Here is a 19,503-nt window from a genome sequence, read left to right as displayed (position 1 = left end):
TATTTTAGGTATCTGTTTTCCACGCTGATGCAAATTCTTACAAATTTTCCGAGCTCTCGTTGAGTCAAGAATGTCGTAGCAAAAGTATATTATACTGTTTTCACTGCTGAGAATTGGGCGCAATCTGATGTTGGTCAAATAATGATACGCAAGATGTACATATAACAATATTTTGTTGTGCTGATGCAGATGTTGAATACCGCCTGATAGTGCCTTATCGTTAACGATAAAACAAACAGCCGCGATGTTAGCGATTACGGACACGACCCGCGTGTTTAATCACTTTCTACCAATTTCGCAAATAGGCTATATGAAGCTCGTTTTTTATTCCAATCCTCAGTGAATCCCTGTCTCGTCATGAGGAAAATCAAGGGGAGGATAGTTCCTTTCTGTGTCCTACTTTTCACAACTTTTTGGCCGAACGGTACTCTTGCTGCACCATCCTACTGTCCACAATGGCTAGCGCCGTACATGAACTCGAATCCTTCGAGTTTGGCATCCACAGACAGTTCAGTGATTGAAAAGCAACAGTTGCTGAATCAGGCTAAACTTCTACTCAATCAGCTGTCTTCATCGAATCCAACTTCCAATGTCCCAAGTATCATCGCAGCCTCAGCCTACAAGACTTCGACTAACAGTGCGTCTAATGATCAAGTCACTGTCCTCCTTCAAAACTTGATCACCCAACTTGGAGATATCAACTCGAACAGTCTCAGCGTAGCTAATCCTCCATCAACCTCACTAGCCATTTCTAGTGCCACGATCAACGCTTTAACTGTTCAATACAATGACGTCAAGAGCCTGGTTTCCAGTTGTATGAATCAAAGCAGTGCAAGTGTTGTGAACACGGCATTGGACGCTTTATACGAGACAATCACAAATATTGTCACTGGACAGCTCCGTAATGCTGAACTACCCAACCTCTGCAGCAAAGCGATTGCTTTGAATGGGGAATTGGAGGCTACTGGTGCACCGAGTGATGTGACGGGTGCGGTAACCGACTGGATTACATCATTGACTCTGGCGTTAACTGGGCAAAGTAAAATCTCACTTTTGGCAATATGCAGTACCTTGAATGACCTGGAAACATCGGTTGTAACAGTGCTCCAAAACGACAACACCGAAAAGTTGCAAAACCTACTCTCGAATTTGGTTGATGCCGTGGTGAATGCGATAGTATCTGGAGGAGGTTCTGGATGTAATATCATAGATGTTGTGCAGCGGTACGTTGCTAGTATAAGACAGGCTATTCAGGAGGACGCCAACGTCAGGACTGCGAAAATCTACAACTCGATTATGAACTTTGAAGAAGAACTGTACAACGTTCTGATCCAAAGTGACCCAACAGCTGACGTGGTGAGTTCTCAGATTCTACCGTCGGATACAACCGACCTCGAAACCCTGGAATCAGAGTATCTCGTCGATATTGGCCAGCTAGCGAAATCCATATTTGGTGACAATACGAAACTCGTTAAATTGGCGATTCAAATTTTCCTGGACCTTGCAAAGCTTCAAGACCCATCGACTCAAGATGAGCCCACTTCCGAGGACACAGGCGAAACCACACTTTCAACTCTGCAAAAGGTTGACGATCTGCTGAGATCCGTCAATGAAACTTCACAGAGGAATCCAGTGGGTGCGTTTGAACTGCTCTTCGCATTATTGAGCAACACACCACAAGATGACGTCTTAATTATTTTAGACGCTTTGGATCCTGCCCCCAGTATCACAAGCGATCAAGTTCCGCTCTACAACGCAACGGTCGTAGTTAGTAATGGAGAAAACTTTATCATCAAAGAGCACCTTCTGGAGCTGAAAGATTCGAATGGAAACGTCCTCAAAAGCGTCCGCAGTGGAACGTACAAGTTCATGGATCCTAACACGAAGATCTCGTGGTCTGGGGCGTTCGGCGTGCAGAATGAAACAGTTGATACTGATTCCGATGGGATTACTGTTTATAAAAGATTTGGGTTATGCACAACGTATCTACCACAGGCTACTTCCGATTTTTCTACTGCACCGCGAGTCAAAAGGCGAGCATATTTCACGCTACAAGAAACTGTGGTTACGGGGACATCTGATGACGGGAGCCCGACCAGGAATGACCGTGGTACATACACTTTGATGGATCCCGTTACTGGCGCTTCTGTGTCTGGCACCTTTGTCATTGAAAACAGTATCACCCAATCGCTTCCTGACGGTACTAAGGAAATAATCAAGTCGGGAGTGCTGGCTGTAGATGATTCAGATTCTGCATCATCGAGTGATATACTTGCCACCGTTGGTATTGGTAGTTATTCCCTAGCCAGTCATCATATCTACAAAGAACCAGACAACAATGGAAATCTTGGTACTGGGTTCTTCGACATTATAGATCCTGAAACTGGAAAATACCAGTTAGGGACTACCATGATTCAGCAGATGACCAGCATAACAAATCCTGATGGATCCATCGACACGACGACAAATGCCGTGCTGTATGTCGATGGTGACGAGGATGCAGTTGGAGAAAATGTGGTATTCAAGGAGCACACGACTTATGTTACGGACCCCTTTGGGCAGACTAGCCCAGTTACCACCGGTAAATTCAACCGAACAAATCCCACCACTGGCGTGACAATATCCGATACGTACGTAGTTCAGAATATCATAACGACCAACAATCCTGACGGGACTAAGGATATCATAAAGTTCAATAAACTGAGTAGCAATATTATAGCTACTTTGAGCAATAGTTCGTCTACTCCAATCAGCGATTGGCCTACAACAACCAGTGGTTCATCTCATGCAACCAGTGGTTCACCCAATGCACCAAGCGACTCGTCCGATACATCCAGCGATACGTCTGATCTAACCAGCAATTCGTCTGAATTACCCAGCGATTGGTCCGATCCTACCAGTGATCCTTCAGATTCTACGGAAATTGTACGGGATTTGATAACAGTGCTCCCATCTCTCATCAAAGAGATTAAATCGGGACTGACTACTATAACTAGCGGTTCGCTTACTTCAACCTCTGATCCGCCTACTTCAACCAGCGATTCGTCTGACCCATCCAGCGATTTGTCCGATTCCGCCAGTGATCCTTCAGATCCTACGGAAATTGTACGGGATTTGATAACAGTGCTCCCATCTCTCATCAAAGAGATTAAATCGGGACTGACTACCATAACTAGCGGTTCGCCTACTTCAACCTCTGATCCGCCTACTTCAACCTCTGATCCGCTTACTTCAACCTCTGATCCGCTTACTTCAACCAGCGATTCGTCTGACCCATCCAGCGATTTGTCCGATTCCGCCAGTGATCCTTCAGATCCTACGGAAATTGTACGGGATTTGATAACAGTGCTCCCATCTCTCATCAAAGAGATTAAATCGGGACTGACTACCATAACTAGCGGTTCGCCTACTTCAACCTCTGATCCGCCTACTTCAACCTCTGATCCGCTTACTTCAACCTCTGATCCGCTTACTTCAACCAGCGATTCGTCTGACCCATCCAGCGATTTGTCCGATTCCGCCAGTGATCCTTCAGATCCTACGGAAATTGTACGGGATTTGATAACAGTGCTCCCATCTCTCATCAAAGAGATTAAATCGGGACTGACTACCATAACTAGCGGTTCGCCTACTTCAACCTCTGATCCGCCTACTTCAACCTCTGATCCGCTTACTTCAACCTCTGATCCGCTTACTTCAACCAGCGATTCGTCTGACCCATCCAGCGATTTGTCCGATTCCGCCAGTGATCCTTCAGATCCTACGGAAATTGTACGGGATTTGATAAAAGTGCTCCCATCTCTCATCAAAAAGATTGAATCAGGACTGACCAATCAGACCGATCCTGATTCCAAAAGTACCAGTCAATATTCAGTCTATAACGCAACATCCATAGTCGGTGACGGTACACCTTTCATCATCCACAAAAACGTCACTCCACTGTTGGATGACGCTGGAAATGTCATCAATCAGATTGTGATGGGCACATGTTATTTTTTGAACCCGCAAACAAATGAAGCATGGAGCGGAAATTTCGAGGTTGAGAAAGTTTTAACACAGAATACAGCTTCTGGCATGACCAATATCTCAGAGATGGGATGGGTCGACGTATACCCGATGGATGACAGTCTCTGTAACTTAAATGTTAATGTTCGAGGATACTTCACAATTATAGACCAAATAAATTCGGCTATTGACGTGAACGGTTTCTTAACGACAAACGAAGCAGGAACTTACTCATTGAAGGATTCTACTACAGGTGATTTGAAATCTGGGAGTTTCATAGTCGAAAACAGCGTTTCCAAGACGAATATAGACGGTACCATCGAAACCGTGAAGTCTGGATTCTTATCTGTTAACGAGCCTGGCACCACATCTCCCAAACAACCCTCTCCTGAAAAAAACAACGGGTACATTTTATTCACCAATAAGATCTTCCCAGTAGCGGACAGTGATGGAAATTATGGTACTGGAGTATACAATATGAAAGATCCTGAGAATGATGTGTCCACGTCGGGAACCTATGTCATTCAAGATATTGTGACCATAAACAACACAGATGGAAGTGTAAATTCAACGATGACAGGCGTGATTCACCCCGACGGTTCTAACCCTGATCCAGCCACGGTTGGCTCCATGATACCCTACATCGCAAGTGGATCGAGTTTTACGATCAACGATCACTTAGTTAGCGTAACGGATAGCAATGGGGGTGTCAGCACTACTGGCAATGGGAAATTGATTTATTTAAATCCCAAAACTGATGAGGTAGAATCACTGAATTATGTGATAAGCAATATCGTGTCGATGGAAGATACTGATCACTCAACTAAGATTCTGAAGTTTGCTCAATTTCCAATTGACAATTCTACAGCATCCGCAATCGATGATTTGACCGCGTCTTTGACGGAATTAATCGAAACTTTAAAAGTCCCTGTCAACATTCTCTCGAATTCGACGAATGATTCCACGGTTGATACAGTCGATCCTCCAACTATAATGATCGATGGTGCAGCTTTCATATTGGACCAGCACGTGGTGCTGCAGTTGGATTCCGAAGGGAACATTGTGAACCTTACTCAAACTGGAAGGTTCAGTTTCACAGATCCTGTGACAAACGTTTCTTGGTCTGGAAATGTTGAAGTAGACGAGTATTCGGCAACGTCGAGTACGCCAGGCGTGATCGACGTCATTGAGTCGGGCACATTGACCATTAACTTGCCCGATGATGCTTCCGGCGGTACCACGAGCACCTCAGACCCAGCCTACTTCGAAATCCAAGATCACGTGAGCGTAGTCGTCGAAGATAGCGGAGCTTTCACGGCGACGGAAAACGGAACGTACACTCTGACGAATCCCAAAACTGGTAGCTCCGTGACTGGAAGCTTCGTGATTGAGACGAGCGTTTCTAAAAACAATTCGGACGGCAGTATAGACAAGATTAAATCCGGAACGATGTATGTGACCAAATTCTGTTCTACATCCCCCGCCGCAGAGCCCACTCCCTTGAGTGATGGCGGATACTTTCTATTCGACGATCATATCTTTGCAACACCTCGTAGCAACGGACTGGTTGGAACGGGAGTTTACAACATCAAGGACCCAAACACGAACGAGTATACTTCAGGAACTTACCTGATCCAGGAGGCCTCTAACACTAATAATCCTGACGGAAGTGTGGATCTGAAGACCGCTGGCCTTATTTATGTCGACTCTTTGCACTCCAGTACGAATTCAACTAGCACCGACCCAACGCTGGCTATTATAAACGGAGCAAAATTCACGTTCGACGATCACTTGACTCGAGTCAAAGGCGATGCCGGGGAGTTGAACACCGTTGGAACAGGAACACTTACACAAACAGATCCGGAAACGGGCACTGTAAGGACCGGAACTTACTCCATTCAGTCAGCCAATTTCAAGACGAATCCTGACGGCAGTCAAGATACGATCAAATCTGGCACGTTCAGATACACGAATGATAATGATACCACACCAGATATATCCGTTATTCTAACATCATTATTGTCACAGCTCAGTTCCGGCTTAAGTTCGAATTCCAGCTCAGTAATATTGCAAAAGCTGATCAGTACTCTGAAAACAGTGGAGACGGAGTTGAGTCAAATCTCTACAGCAGGCTCGATTTCGCCAACAGATGTGGTGCTGGGATCTACTTACGTAAGATTACCACGATCAGACGTAGTTGCAGCGCTCGATGGACAGAATGTTCTGCCTGGAGATGCTGTGGCCATTGAGACTAAAAACGGGGATGCTCTTCTTGCCACAATTCAGGACTTATCCAGCCCCGTGACTTTTTATCTTACAAACTTGGCAGATGTGACACAAGTATTTGCAAATGCGACCAGAATTTGGACAGTAACTGAGGACAAATTTTCAAAGCCAGATCGTGCCATCATCGATGCTCTTATAGAGTCTTCAGCTATGCCTTGTGATACGTAGAAATAGACGATTAGTATAATTCGTTATGCTATAACTGGCATAAAAGTTGAAACAGAAGCACAAGCTCGTATTTTGATACGACAAACGTAGTACGCTACTGGTGTATTGTTTACTCTGCAGATTAAATAGTGAAAAAAGTGTACACAGTAATTGAAGAAGTATATATGAATTTTATTGCACATGTGTCAAAGCAATTATTGTTCTCCTCCTTTTCTTCTCTTTCTTATCCTTTTGTTGCCTACTCTTAACCGCAGCATCGACTGTATGAAAACCACATTAGAAACAGGCATTTCTCTACCCTCTATTCCCGCAGTTTCAACTTTGTACAACATTTTATAGGTGTATACTACATTCGGAAAAATATTCTACATGATCATAAGAATTTGGCTTAATAAGACGTAGAGTAAAGTGTGCCTTCTTGGAACGTTAGCGTGGTAGGGTAAACACAGTGAAACATCGGCATGGAAAAAAAATGTGCTGAATTAGCTCTTTAGATACAATATGTTAACAATAATGCTTCTTCAAGGTAAGCAGTACCTTATGAACAGTTCAGTCAGCGAAACTTGTATAATACCGCCGTAGCTTGTTTCAACGACTGATCGATCGTTTAATCTGCAGGTCAAAAATGATGGCCGTTCTTCGTTATTGTATTTTTATCGTTGCACTGTCGTGTATTATCATTTCTACCTTTGCCGATTCATGGAGTTCCGAGGATTCGATCGAGCTACCCAAAAGACGTCCGGAAAAGAAGACAATTCCCGAGAGTAATTTCGAGCAACAAAATCGACCGATCTTGGAATTGTTTCTTGGAGTTTTGGACACCATATACTCTGGTACAAAGGCAGAGTTGAAGAGAGCGAGAAAGCGGGAGATGTCCGTGGCAGCTATCGAAAATCCCCCAGCAAATTGAACAAACTGTGTCAAAAGTGAAATGTGATTACGAAAATCATAAATCAATATTGTTATATCTGCAAATGATTTGGATAAAACATTTTTGAACATCAATTGTTGTTACTTACCTACCTGTATTTAGTTCAGTGTTGTATTAATCATTTTAAAAACGTTTTTCAGGATGATTTCTAGCAAAGCTATTTCCTATGTTGTGTAAATATTTTCGGTTCGTGACGAGACAGACGGAGATTACTTTTGTTTGCAACGTAAGCCGAACACTGATAACTGTGGCGCAGTATAAACTGATATTCAGGAGGCATTGCTAGTTTTGTTCGGAAAAAAATGCTTATTTTCAATAAATTTTCGAACGAGGAATCATATAGTCTATTTTTTATAATTCATATGTGCTCAAAAAATGAAATGAAAATAATGGGCTTGTCTCTGTTATGCACATTTTTATTCGTTATTATTAAAAAAAATTGATAACTGGAGAAATCAACCTAGTTAAGGTTATTATTAGAACAATTCAGCGTTGAAAATATTCGCAGGTGTAAAGTCATATTGCGGATGAATTTTCTAAAATACCTTGGCTGTCATAAAACTCATGGCGAAATATTTCCAATTACGAAAATGATAAATAGCAAATTATGGATTGCAGAATATTCAGAGTTCCATATTCCGTACTAAATTTATCGCGTTGTCGTATAAAAAAAGATTAAATGTTACTTCGAGATGTCGACTTGGTTTCATAACCAGAAAATTTTACACTTCTTAGATTACGAATCAGTTATATAACGTAAAATTATAACACTTTGTCCGTATAATGAGGATGTATGATTATTTTTTTCCAATACAGGACCAAGAACGAAGGGGCAAGGGGGGGGGGGGAGGAGGAGTATAGCTGTACGTATGAGTCAAAATCATAAAATATAAAACTTCCGAAACAGATAAGACTTAAAAGGAACCAATGGTGATCAAGGCAAGCTAAGCTTATTGGATTTCGGCGTGATCGACGAATGATTAGCTGCACGTCTGCGCTGTGGATCTGCTGATGTCTCCGCAACCTCTGACCCGTACGTAGTGGATTTAGTCGCAACTCGTTCTTGAAGCTGTTCAGTTGATCGTTAGACTCCGAGTAGGACAGAAATCAATCATTGTCTTAAAATGGCTCGCTTTTTCTTCGCCGCCCTTTTGGTCGTCTGCTTTGTCTACGTATTGCAGGTAAACTATCTTTTACAATTAAATTTCAAATAATTTGTGGTTTAAATACATTTCATTTCTTTATTACTATTCATAAGATTGAATTTTTTTTTAATAAACGCTTCACAAATCAGATTCGAGTTTTGTATTTTTATGAAAAGATTTTGTCAAAGGTTTACTGTATCTAACGGAGAGTAGTAGAGCAATAGTTACTTTTCCATCTCTTTTTTCTACACCGATCATCGTACGAACTTTTGCGACCTTTAGTTTAAAAACAATTACCGTCTCTCCTGAAAGTTTTTGCGATGTTTTAAGGTAGCTTTCAGATTAAAACTCATTATCAGCAACGCAGACAACCTGTAGAATAAATATAATAAAATTTACAATGGTAAAAACTATATATCCCATAATGCTATCTTGATATCGAAATTGCTTGCAAAACTGTTTCTACTTATGATTTGTTATAATGTTTTTAGGCAAGCCCAGTACCTGAAGGAAACGAGGAAAAGCCCAACTTTGTGGATGAACTGTTAACTTACGTTAATCAGACAGCGACGGATGTTGCGGCAAACATGGGTAAATTCATGGAGGATCCCAACGTTCAAAAAGTCGCTCAAGGATTCCAAGGGCTGGCCGAAAACGCGAAGAAGACTTTTGAACAGAGTGTTGCTGCATTGACTCCCAAAACAGAGGATTCTCAAACAGGGAAACAGTAAATCAAGAATGGCACGTGAAACTCCACGAGGCATCGCAAAATCCGTCAATTAATATTAAAATGTAATAGTAGTTACTTTCAAAAGAAAGCATTAGACATTTTTCAGGACTCAAATGTATAGCTGATGTTAAATAAACTGAATGAGATATTCGACTATGTAAAATTGAGTATGCCTTCAACCGTCAGTATAACCCAAACCACTTATACCCATTTATTTCATTCCATTTTCGATACTGCGTTACGTTGCAAACGAAAGTTATAAATCTGTAAACGAAGCGAAATTGTTATTAGAAAACTGGAAATTTATGAAAAATCGCAACATGTGTATAATTCGTATAGAACTGGATAAAAATCCGACTACGAAAATGATACTTCATAATTAGATTTACTCTAGTCAATCAGCAAGTTGAGATTCGATATCGGTATGAATTTTTATCAACGTTAGCGAGCAATATCCTCGACCCTGGGTCAAGTCTCCACGTGTCTGTAGAAATAAATGTATATAACCTTTCCATTTAACCGAAGTATAACGTTTCAGTTCCTCCGATAAAAATATGCGACACTTGTTGCGTCGGGTATTGTATAAACAATGCGGCTAGACTCGAAAACAATGGCCAGCTAAATTCGTGGTCATTTATGTGTATTATCAGTGGACTTTGGACACTCTTGTTTGTGTTAGTAAAATCGTGACAAAGCATCGTGAACTTCATACAAGTCAGTGATAGCTAGATAAATAACAGTCCTGTAGTCGGCATCATGGCTGCAACGAGTTACGCAATTAGAGTATAACGTTCTCATTGCACCCGAGAAATTTGCAAATTGACCAGCAACGCTGTCCTGATTACAAAATTTCCGAGGTCACAGCTAGCTGGAATTACATAAATCCGCTGATCACCTGCTTGTCGTATTTCAATGCCACATCCCTCGATCAATCGAGGGACAAAAATGCGTTGCCGGAAGCTGTAAAGAACGGAGATAATTTCATGGAAATTGTGCAACCGAGTCGCACGTGTGAGGATGATTTCAGCTGAAAATTTATCTCTAAATAAGAAAAATGTCGGAAGACGTAAATTTATGCAACAGTTGACCGAGCAAATATTATACGCTACTGCAGCTTTGAGTTTGCATGAATCACCACTAATTGAATTGCCATTTATACTGGCCAGATTACGTTCGAATTTTGGCTTTAACGAACAATGGTATCATTATGTGCAACGTGCGAGCCGTTTGTTCTATACGATGACTAGGTGCTACAGGAAATATTCCATGCTTATTTAAAGGTCCAAGTGCACTCTTATCGCTTATAATAATAATCGAATCTACTATCTACAGTAGACTGGTCCAAAAAAATAGACTGTTTTTTTCTTCAAAGTCACATATTTAGTAGTTGTAGCAAAAGGAAATAAGACACCTGTTGTAATTTGAGCCATTGATATTAATACGTAGTAGTTTCTGAACGCAATTTTTTATTTTAGATTTAATTATCACGAGGAAATAATTTTTGGTATTTCTGAATTTTGTAGCTCAGCACCGCACTGGGAAAAATTTCATCTAGTATATTCACTAGAAACTTCGGGTAAAATGCGGGTATTGTTACAATAACGGTTTATATCACTACAATTATAAGAAAACGCAGTACATGTAAATGTTTAGTGTGCTTCAGTTGGCAATACTACATTTTCTGGGTATAGAGAAACATTAAATTTGTCCGTTTAATTCAATAACAAATTATTGTAATTGTTACAAAAGAATATGCTTTCTTACGTGTGACTACAATAAAGAAGATCAGCAGATTCATATTAGATTTTATGATCACTCTAGCTACAAAACAGATTTTTTTTGTATCTAGATCTATATTTCTCGTTTATGGTAGAAAATTTACTCACACTATTGCAAAGGCAAATGAGCATTCTTTGTATTGTCGTATAAAATAGAGAAAAATGGTATCTGCATCCATTCATACGTCGTTGAAATTATAAACGCCGGTTGCGAACTGCCGTAATCAGGAATTATAATATTGTAATTTTCATGTAGATATAATTCTCGTTTATTAATGTGATTGAAAACAAGCCGAGTATGATTCAAGCCGACTGTGACGTCAGCCGTTCTGATAAGTCACAAATTTTATTTATCTTCAAGTGGACTTTCTTCCCTTATTGCGCGAACGATCATTAATACAGAACTGCTATAGTTTGTACGCAACGTTGTAGTAGTCACACATTGCGTTTGTGGTGTGTGAATCGTGTTTGTTTATTTTCCACATGACAGAGTAAGGCGTACTTTGATATTGACTAGCGGAAAGTATCTTAGGAATCTAGACCTGCACTTTGGAAAAGTATGCACAGTGACTCGGCATAGAGAGGCGCACAGGGGGTCTAGAGATATATAATAGGTAATAGAGATAGTGCATTCTTAGTCCTCGACGTCGTTGATAAGGGTGACCTATATAAGCATCCTGCAAACTCGGATCTCGCATTAGTCTCTTGGTTGACCCAGGTCCAGCTAGAAACCAGCAATATGCAGTGTTCGACTCTCATCCTGACGTTCATCGCCGGTTTGGCTCTCTGCGAGTGCCAGACCCATGTGCCGACCCCGAAACAAAGTGTTTCCCAACCCACATCCGTGGTCGAATTGATAACTAAGGCTCAAACCGACATCATGAAGCTTGGTACCGACCTCAGTGATGTCTTGATTCGCCCCAACCAAGAAGCCGTTGTCGAAGCTCTGAAGGAACGTAGCTCGGTCTTCGTCACCACCGTCCAGAAATACATTGCTGATATGAACAACAAAGTGAGTTTTAACCGAACCTCTAGCAATGATCTCTGGCACTTTAGGCTGGCCTGTACTTGGCTTGTGATTCTGATCCCAATTTATGCGGATTGAGAGAGAGGCTACGCTTAATTTGACCGTGATTGTTCTCCTCATGCCTGTGAAAATTTATAGTGCACGCATGGTGGCTGAATCGATCACCGATCGTATAAAATGGATGGAAGAAAATTGCATTCGGGCATGTTCCTCCGTCGCTCTCTGGAAAATTTGAACGTTTTTTCATTCATCAACTTTTCAAACATAATCCAACCCTTATAAAGAATCCATTCTACAAACACTGCTCTTAAAGTTGGAAGTGTTTCTCAAGACTCTGATCCACTATTTAGATAACGTAAAAATGCTTGCATACTGTAACAGATGTTTGACTAAGACTGGAATTACATTCGTTATTTTATGAGCAACCTTTCGATTAACTTCATTGCAAAAAAGTTTACGTGAATTAATCTTGGAACGATAAAACGTGCCAATTGCGCCGCAAATTTGTTGATAACGTACCGATTTTTCTCGAATGCATAATTTATTTTGACTTGGCGAAAACTGAGCCTAGTATGAATATCAGTGATGGACTCGATAGACGGTGATAGACCTTTGAACTTAAGATTTGATCATAGATTCGCACAATTGTTCCAAATTGAATCTAAGATTGAATAACGATTTGATTACTCTAAAAGTACATCGCTATATTCATTCCTTGAATACTCTTCGGACACTAACGATTTGCACGAAATTTCAGTTTGTCGGGTGCATGGTTATTCACAAAAGATTAATTGATGTCGATGATGGTGTGTCGAAATTGAGATACTTTAGAACCGAGAGTTTAAGGGCGAATTTAATTGCTTCTAGTTGAAGGCCAAGGGTTCTGAGGTTCAAGATAGATGGGATGACATCAGGAAGGTACTGACCAAAGCCACGGAGGACATCTCAGCTCAGATCCCACTCGCCAAGGAAGAAATTACCAAACTTCAGGGCAAATTCGTCGACGGATTGAACGCTATAGTGAAACAGTCGGAATTGGTTGTAAAGACTGTCAGTGCAGACGCCGAGCCAATCAAGGAAGATGTTGCCAATCTGGCGAAAATGGCGGTTGAGCTTACTGTTCAAGCCACCAAGCAGCTCAAAGCCGAGATTGAACAGATTGTACCGAAGCCTAAAGCGTAGATGACAAGTCACGCGATAAATTTCAACCCTATGTCTCTTTGAACACGAATGGATAATCTGAGAAATTCACGAAGTGCATATTCTTCGTTCTCGCTATTAATCAGTTATCACGTTCACATGCACCCGTGAACGGGCTGAATGTTATCTTATTTTAATCTGTGACAAAAGTTTTTATATCTGTGATTCACGAATAAACTATAATCTCATGTACCTATTTTGAATTTAATCGATACCTCTTACTGTTCAAGTGCACCACAAACCTTGTCCCGCCACCTTATGACCAACTTACACGCGTATGTCTTTCGAAGGCTGTAAAGTCGATTCCAAGCTACATATTTTGGCTTCAAAAAATTCTGAGGGACTGTATAAATGTTAATAAATATATTGTGAAGATACCAAGACGGTGTGTTTTCATGATTCGTCATAAAAAAAGGAAAAAATAAATAAGGTCTTTAGTTGAATGAGGGATTAACATGGACTAAGAATTATTGAATGAATAAAAGAAAATATACGGAGAGGTAAAGACAATTATTTATTGGTAGCTGCGAGTGATTTCGGAGGAATAAAGTCATCACATAATGATTATTTAAATTCGCGAAAGTATCTAATTAAAAGCTATTGCGAAGACACACCAGGCGATCATTTTATCACGCGATGCGTGTCGGGAAAGCGTTGTATTCATTTGAATTTGCAATCAGTTGTTTCGCGTTGAATCACGAATTTTACCAATTACTTTTTGTGATACTCACTGGATGGTGTTATATTGCGTAAAATCATTTGTTTTACCTTAAATCCCGAATTTTAACAATCTATTACTTTACGTCTAACAATAAGTTCAACATTACTATGACGAAAAATAATTTTCATTTTTTACCCAGAGCTAGATTTCTTATTTATGGTATAAAATCTACTTGGAGTATTTCAAAAGCAACTAATTGTAAGTATTCGCTTCACTTTCGTGTAAAACAGTGAAAAATTTGATCCACATACATTCGTACCTCGTTGACACTATAAACGACCGCGGCCGTCGCAATTCGGAATAACAATAGTGTAACTTTCTTGAAATTAGAATTCTCGCTTCTCGACGTGATTGAAAACGTAAGTCAGGAATTTTTTTATCTACAAGAGGAAGTTCTTTCCTTATTGACTGAACGATTATTAGGGTGAAAAAGTCGCGTGAAAAGTCAAGTTTCGACTTTTGGATCGAATTTGAATCTTTCATTGTGCGAAATCGATTAATCGTCTTCAAAAATGAACGTTCGATTTGAGTCGATATTTCCAAAAATTGAGATTAATTATCAATTAAAGATATTTTATAAGGTTAAATAAATCTCATCTTGTTGAGAATGACCAATTGACGATTGTACAACCGCAATACGTACAACAGAATAATGCTTTCAAAAACACCCTTTTGATCAGTACTTTAGGATGGGTTCCAAGAGAAACAACTTAAGTCATGAATTATTCGCTACCTCACCATCAGATATTGAATTCAGTTGAAAAAAAGTCGAAAAGTCATGACTCGAAAATCAATTTTGATCGACTTGAAGCGAGAAAAATCGTTTGTGAATAATCGACTATTTTGAAGGAAAATACGATTGTTTACTAAAATCACAGTCAACCTTGGCATTCCTAAACAATCATTATCACCGACAGGCCCGGACATAAAGATCCATGACCATTAGACGGTTAACAGACTCAAAGCCCCTTTTTTAAATAATTGAATAAAACAAAAATGTTCCCATATATTTTCATTTATTTAGCATACATCGTCCAAGAAAACAAATAAGCGAGAGAGATACATAGTATTATAACACACCGAATACAAATTTTTTGTTCTTTTATAATCTACAAATGCCTATGAAAAAAACCTCATCAATTCAGAATTGGTCAGCCCCAAAAATTTTCTACCCTACTCTGCCTATTGATAACACCGTTCGTGCATGCGGGAACATTAAAGTGAATTAAATTTTTTTTCAATGTCCAGTGTCGTATGTCCTCCATGTATACCATTGGCCCCTGGCGGGACTCCCCTATGAGGTTGGGCCCTGCCAAGGTTAGGCAACTGCGTAGTTTGCCTGGGCAAAAGTTCGCCGTTGATCACAGAACCAATGGTTGGTATGTGACGATCTAGTCGTTAGGTAACGAGTTCGTGGTACGAGACTGTGTTTGTTTCCATTCCACGCGACATGGTCAGACGTTACTTTGATAGTGAAAAGCGAAAACGATCGCACGAATAACGATAGACCTCAGTTTTCCCGGGTAATAAAGATAGTGCATTATTAAGCCTCCTCGTTGTCGATAAGGATCGCTTATAAAGCATCCTGCAAACTCGGATCTAGCAGTAGTTTCTTGGTTGACTTTGGTCCGGTTAGAAACCAGCAATATGCAGTGTTCGACTGTCATTCTGACTTTGGTCTTCGCCCTGGTTATCGGCGAGTGCAGAAGCTCTGCGGTGTCTTCGCAACCACAAACTTTCCACCCCGGGTTCTTGGGCGAACTGATAACTAAGTCTTATAACGACATCATAAAGCTTGGTACCGACTTTCACGAGACCTTCATTCGCCCGAAACTGGATGCTGTGGCCACGGCTCTGGAGGAACACAGCTCGGCCTTCCTTGCCAAAATCCAGAGTTTCTTCGATCAGGTAACACAGGATGTGAGTTTTACCGAACCTCTAGCAATGATTTGCAGCGCTTGAGGCTGGCCTGTACTTGGTTTGCGATTCTGATCCCAATTTTTCACTGTTCGGTGTCGCAATTGTTACGCGGATTGAAAGAGAGGCTGTGCTTAATTTGAGCGAGGATGTTCTTCACATGCCTGTGAAAATTTAGCTAGCTTGGCCAAACACCGATCGTATAATATTTCAGCTCGTTGAGGAAAGTTGTTACGTGAGGCTGAAAGAAAATTACAATCGGTCATATTCATCCGTCGCTCTCTGAAGCACTTGAACGTTAATCCATTTCTCAACTTCTCAAACAGAATACCATCCCTCACAAAGACTTCGTTTTACAGACACTGTTCTTCAACTTGGAAGTGTTTCTCAAGACTCTGCTCCGCTATCTACAGGACGTAAGAGTGCTTTCATACCACAATTTCCGGGCCTGGGATGTATAACACATGTGTGACTAAAACTTGAATTATGATTGTCATTTTATAAGCAACCCAATTTATCTAATTGCGAAAAAGTTTACGCGAATTAATCTTGGAACGATAAGATGTGCCGGTTGCGTCGCAAATTTGTTGATAATGTTCCGATTTTTCTCGAATGCATAATTTATTGTGACTTGGCGAAAGCTGAGCCTAGTATGAATATCAGTGATGGATTTGATAGACGGAGTATTAACAACAATAACAACTGCAACGAAATAAACGAATACGTAGTGAGAGTACGATGACCTTTGAACTCAAGACTTGATCATTGATTCGCACAATTGTTCTGAATTGAATCTGAAATTGAATAACAATTTGATTACTCTATAAGTACATCGCTATATTCATTCCTTGAATACTCTTTGGACACTAACCATTTGCACGATATTTCGGTTCGTCGGGTGCGTGGTTATTCATGAAAGATTAATTGATGTCGAATTTAATTGCTTGTAGTTGAAGACCAGGGGTCCTGTGATTGGACAGTTGTGGAACGACTTCAGGAAGATACTGACCAAGACAACGGATGACACTTCAGCTCAGACTTCAGTCATTGGGAGTAAAATTTCTGAAATGTTGTCCAAATTCGTCGGAGGAATTGGTGATAGAGTGAATCAGTTAAGCCCGACTACGATTAATAACAAGGCGGAGCAGATACTGATCACGACCATGGATGACACTTCAGTTCAGACTCCACGGATCATCAAGGATAAAATTTCTGAAATAGTGACCAAATTCGCCCCAGGAATTGGTGATAGAGCAAAACAGTTGAAACAGGCAAGGGGCAAATTGATCTAATCTAGGCAGATGTTGCCAAGCCGTCGAATAAGGCGGCTGAGATTACGGCTAAACCTACCGAAGAGCTCAAAGCCTAGATTAAAGAGAAAACGTCGAAGCGTAAATTGTAGATTAGAGATTATACGGCAATTTTCAGTCCTAAGCCCCGTTGAACATGAATGGATAATCCGGAAAAGCGAAAATCATTTTTTCTTGTCGAGTCACCAAGTTGACGCGTACCCTTAAACAAATGGAATATTATTTCATTCTGGTCTGTGGCAAAAGTTTTCACAGCTATGATTATCAGTCAAGTTTTATGAATAAACTATATTCTAATGCATTTTGAATTCAATCAATACCTCTTACTTTTCAAGTTTACCACAAACTTGGTTCAACCACCTCATGAGCAACAACGACATTGCTAAGATGTAACGATTCGATATGACCTGCTACATACATGTACAGTTTTCCAATTTTACAGATGAAAATAAGCAGAGAAAGGAACTTCTCCTGACAGCTTCTCTGCTGATAAATAGTACGTCATGACGTCAGACCACTTTAAATCTTCAACTGCGTGTTACATCAGAGCTTTGACCAAATATTCTGGTGTTGATCAAATCAAATTCGATGATCTTTCATGAACCATCATATCTTTTTACCAAATCCCACCATGACTTGAAAACTGTACTGAATTTAAGGAACTTAAGGGATTGTTGTAGTCAGTCCTTACCGACTGCGTCAAGTGTATTCTATTTTGGGTTTTATCAGAGGCTGCGTATAACAGCTACACTTGGATATTCAGATATATCTAATCATATAAGCCAACGTCGATATCGAGTACAGCACTCTCTGAAATATTTGCAAGTGAATTTGGGTGGAGGTGGTATTCTTGGTTGAAATTCTTTCTGAAATGCGTGTAAAAACCAATGAAACGTACATTCGAGAATGATCGGGAGAAAATGTTTTTATTAATAACGTATGATACTATTAATACTATACATTAAAGACACCTTCCATCGCATCATGCATATGCAATTGACAATCCAGGGTGATGCGGTCATTAACTTAGGTTCTTTTTGTCTTCTTCCGGTTGCATGACGATACGTAAATTCAATATTTAGAAAACTATTACATAATGAACTGAAAGACAAAATGTATCAGATATAATATTCAGCTATATACGTACGTTTCGAACTACATGTCTTATCACAATTACCCAATTATCTACTCTATGAAAAAAGTATCAACATTGTTCTGGTGCTAGTCGTCAAAGTCGTCGCAGATAGCGTCGTGGTCGATGGGCCGTTTTCTTTTCATGTACTCATTGGTTGTATTTGCAAACTTGACGATCGGTGGAGGCGGCTTCAAGCATTCCGGTATGTACTTCCAAAGACGGGATGCTGTTTTGATGAGGGCGCTAACAATCCGTAAGGTTATCTTGTTGAAGCCTTCTAGACCTCGTCGAGCACTCTTTGCTAATTTGCTGCAGCATTTAGGCTCTCGTTTTGGGGTAGCCAGCGTCTACGAAAAGATTTTAGTCAATAAGAATAATAAAAAAGTCATTTCGCCACATGGAAGAGTTGGTCAATCTAGCTTGATGAGATGTCTTAATCGAGGAAACGGAAGAAGTTCTGATGTGTTTTATTATACAAACACTCTTGAATAAGTTGCAAAATTCAACAATTTACATCCGTGATATAGTGCTGAAGCAACAAACAGTCAGAATTCCGAGAAAATTTAGTCGATCGAGAACAACAAATCGTGTATATTTACTTTATTACAAATTGCCGATATGGAAGGGGCAGAAAAAATCAAAGACAGCTGATCATGAAAATTCGAAAAAGAAAAAAACTTTCACTGACAAATGGGTTCACTTTTGGGTAAATATAGGTTTTCTTGCAAAACTGCGTTCCGGTTTTCGCATTCAGTAACGGAGTTCTAAGATTTGATTAAACTTTAAATACACTCGTATTCTGCATTACTTCGCATATTTCACAATTAAAATTCTGAAAGTACTAGGGGATAAATTTATACAGTAGGAATGATTGTTTACCTGATTAGATAAGACGGCCAAGATGACAATAACAGTAAAACAGAACCCGTAATTTGGGAACATTACGGAGAGATGCAAACGAGTCGAATTACATTCCATTTTTATTTTTATTTTCTCAACAGAGAGCTGGAAAGTTGAACTGATTGCCGGAGACGTGACTTGCGGGCGATATTTATTTCCTGAATTACGTTCCGTGGCGCAATGTTTTTACGATACATAACCGGTACTCGTATCAACATTTTGTTGCATCGAAAACTTAAAAGTCCAATCC

General features: G+C 40.1%; 3 protein-coding genes across 3 annotated transcripts; 2 read left to right on the top strand and 1 right to left on the bottom strand.

The window, feature by feature from the left end:
• The first annotated feature begins 262 nt into the window (after positions 1–262).
• On the top strand, positions 263–6,626 carry LOC124407197 (mucin-5AC-like). Its single transcript, XM_046883077.1, has 2 exons — positions 263–3,053; positions 3,165–6,626. Exons 1-2 carry the CDS (start codon positions 358–360, stop codon positions 6,457–6,459), a joined length of 5,991 nt encoding a protein of 1,996 aa, XP_046739033.1. The 5' UTR covers positions 263–357; the 3' UTR covers positions 6,460–6,626.
• Positions 6,627–11,533: 4,907 nt separating this feature from the next.
• Positions 11,534–13,536, top strand: LOC124406700. Its single transcript, XM_046882227.1, has 2 exons — positions 11,534–12,055; positions 12,938–13,536. Exons 1-2 carry the CDS (start codon positions 11,783–11,785, stop codon positions 13,250–13,252), a joined length of 588 nt encoding a protein of 195 aa, XP_046738183.1. The 5' UTR covers positions 11,534–11,782; the 3' UTR covers positions 13,253–13,536.
• Positions 13,537–18,133: 4,597 nt separating this feature from the next.
• On the bottom strand, positions 18,134–19,502 carry LOC124407233. Its single transcript, XM_046883187.1, has 2 exons — positions 19,233–19,502; positions 18,134–18,700 (listed from the first exon to the last, which is right to left on the bottom strand). Exons 1-2 carry the CDS (start codon positions 19,329–19,331, stop codon positions 18,440–18,442), a joined length of 360 nt encoding a protein of 119 aa, XP_046739143.1. The 5' UTR covers positions 19,332–19,502; the 3' UTR covers positions 18,134–18,439.
• Position 19,503: the final 1 nt, after the last annotated feature.

This window comes from Diprion similis, chromosome 6, assembly GCF_021155765.1.
Source record: "Diprion similis isolate iyDipSimi1 chromosome 6, iyDipSimi1.1, whole genome shotgun sequence".
NCBI classification, from domain to species: domain Eukaryota; kingdom Metazoa; phylum Arthropoda; class Insecta; order Hymenoptera; family Diprionidae; genus Diprion; species Diprion similis.
The sequence above is the reverse complement of the archived record's forward strand: the minus strand, read 5'-3'. Positions and strand labels throughout refer to the sequence as shown.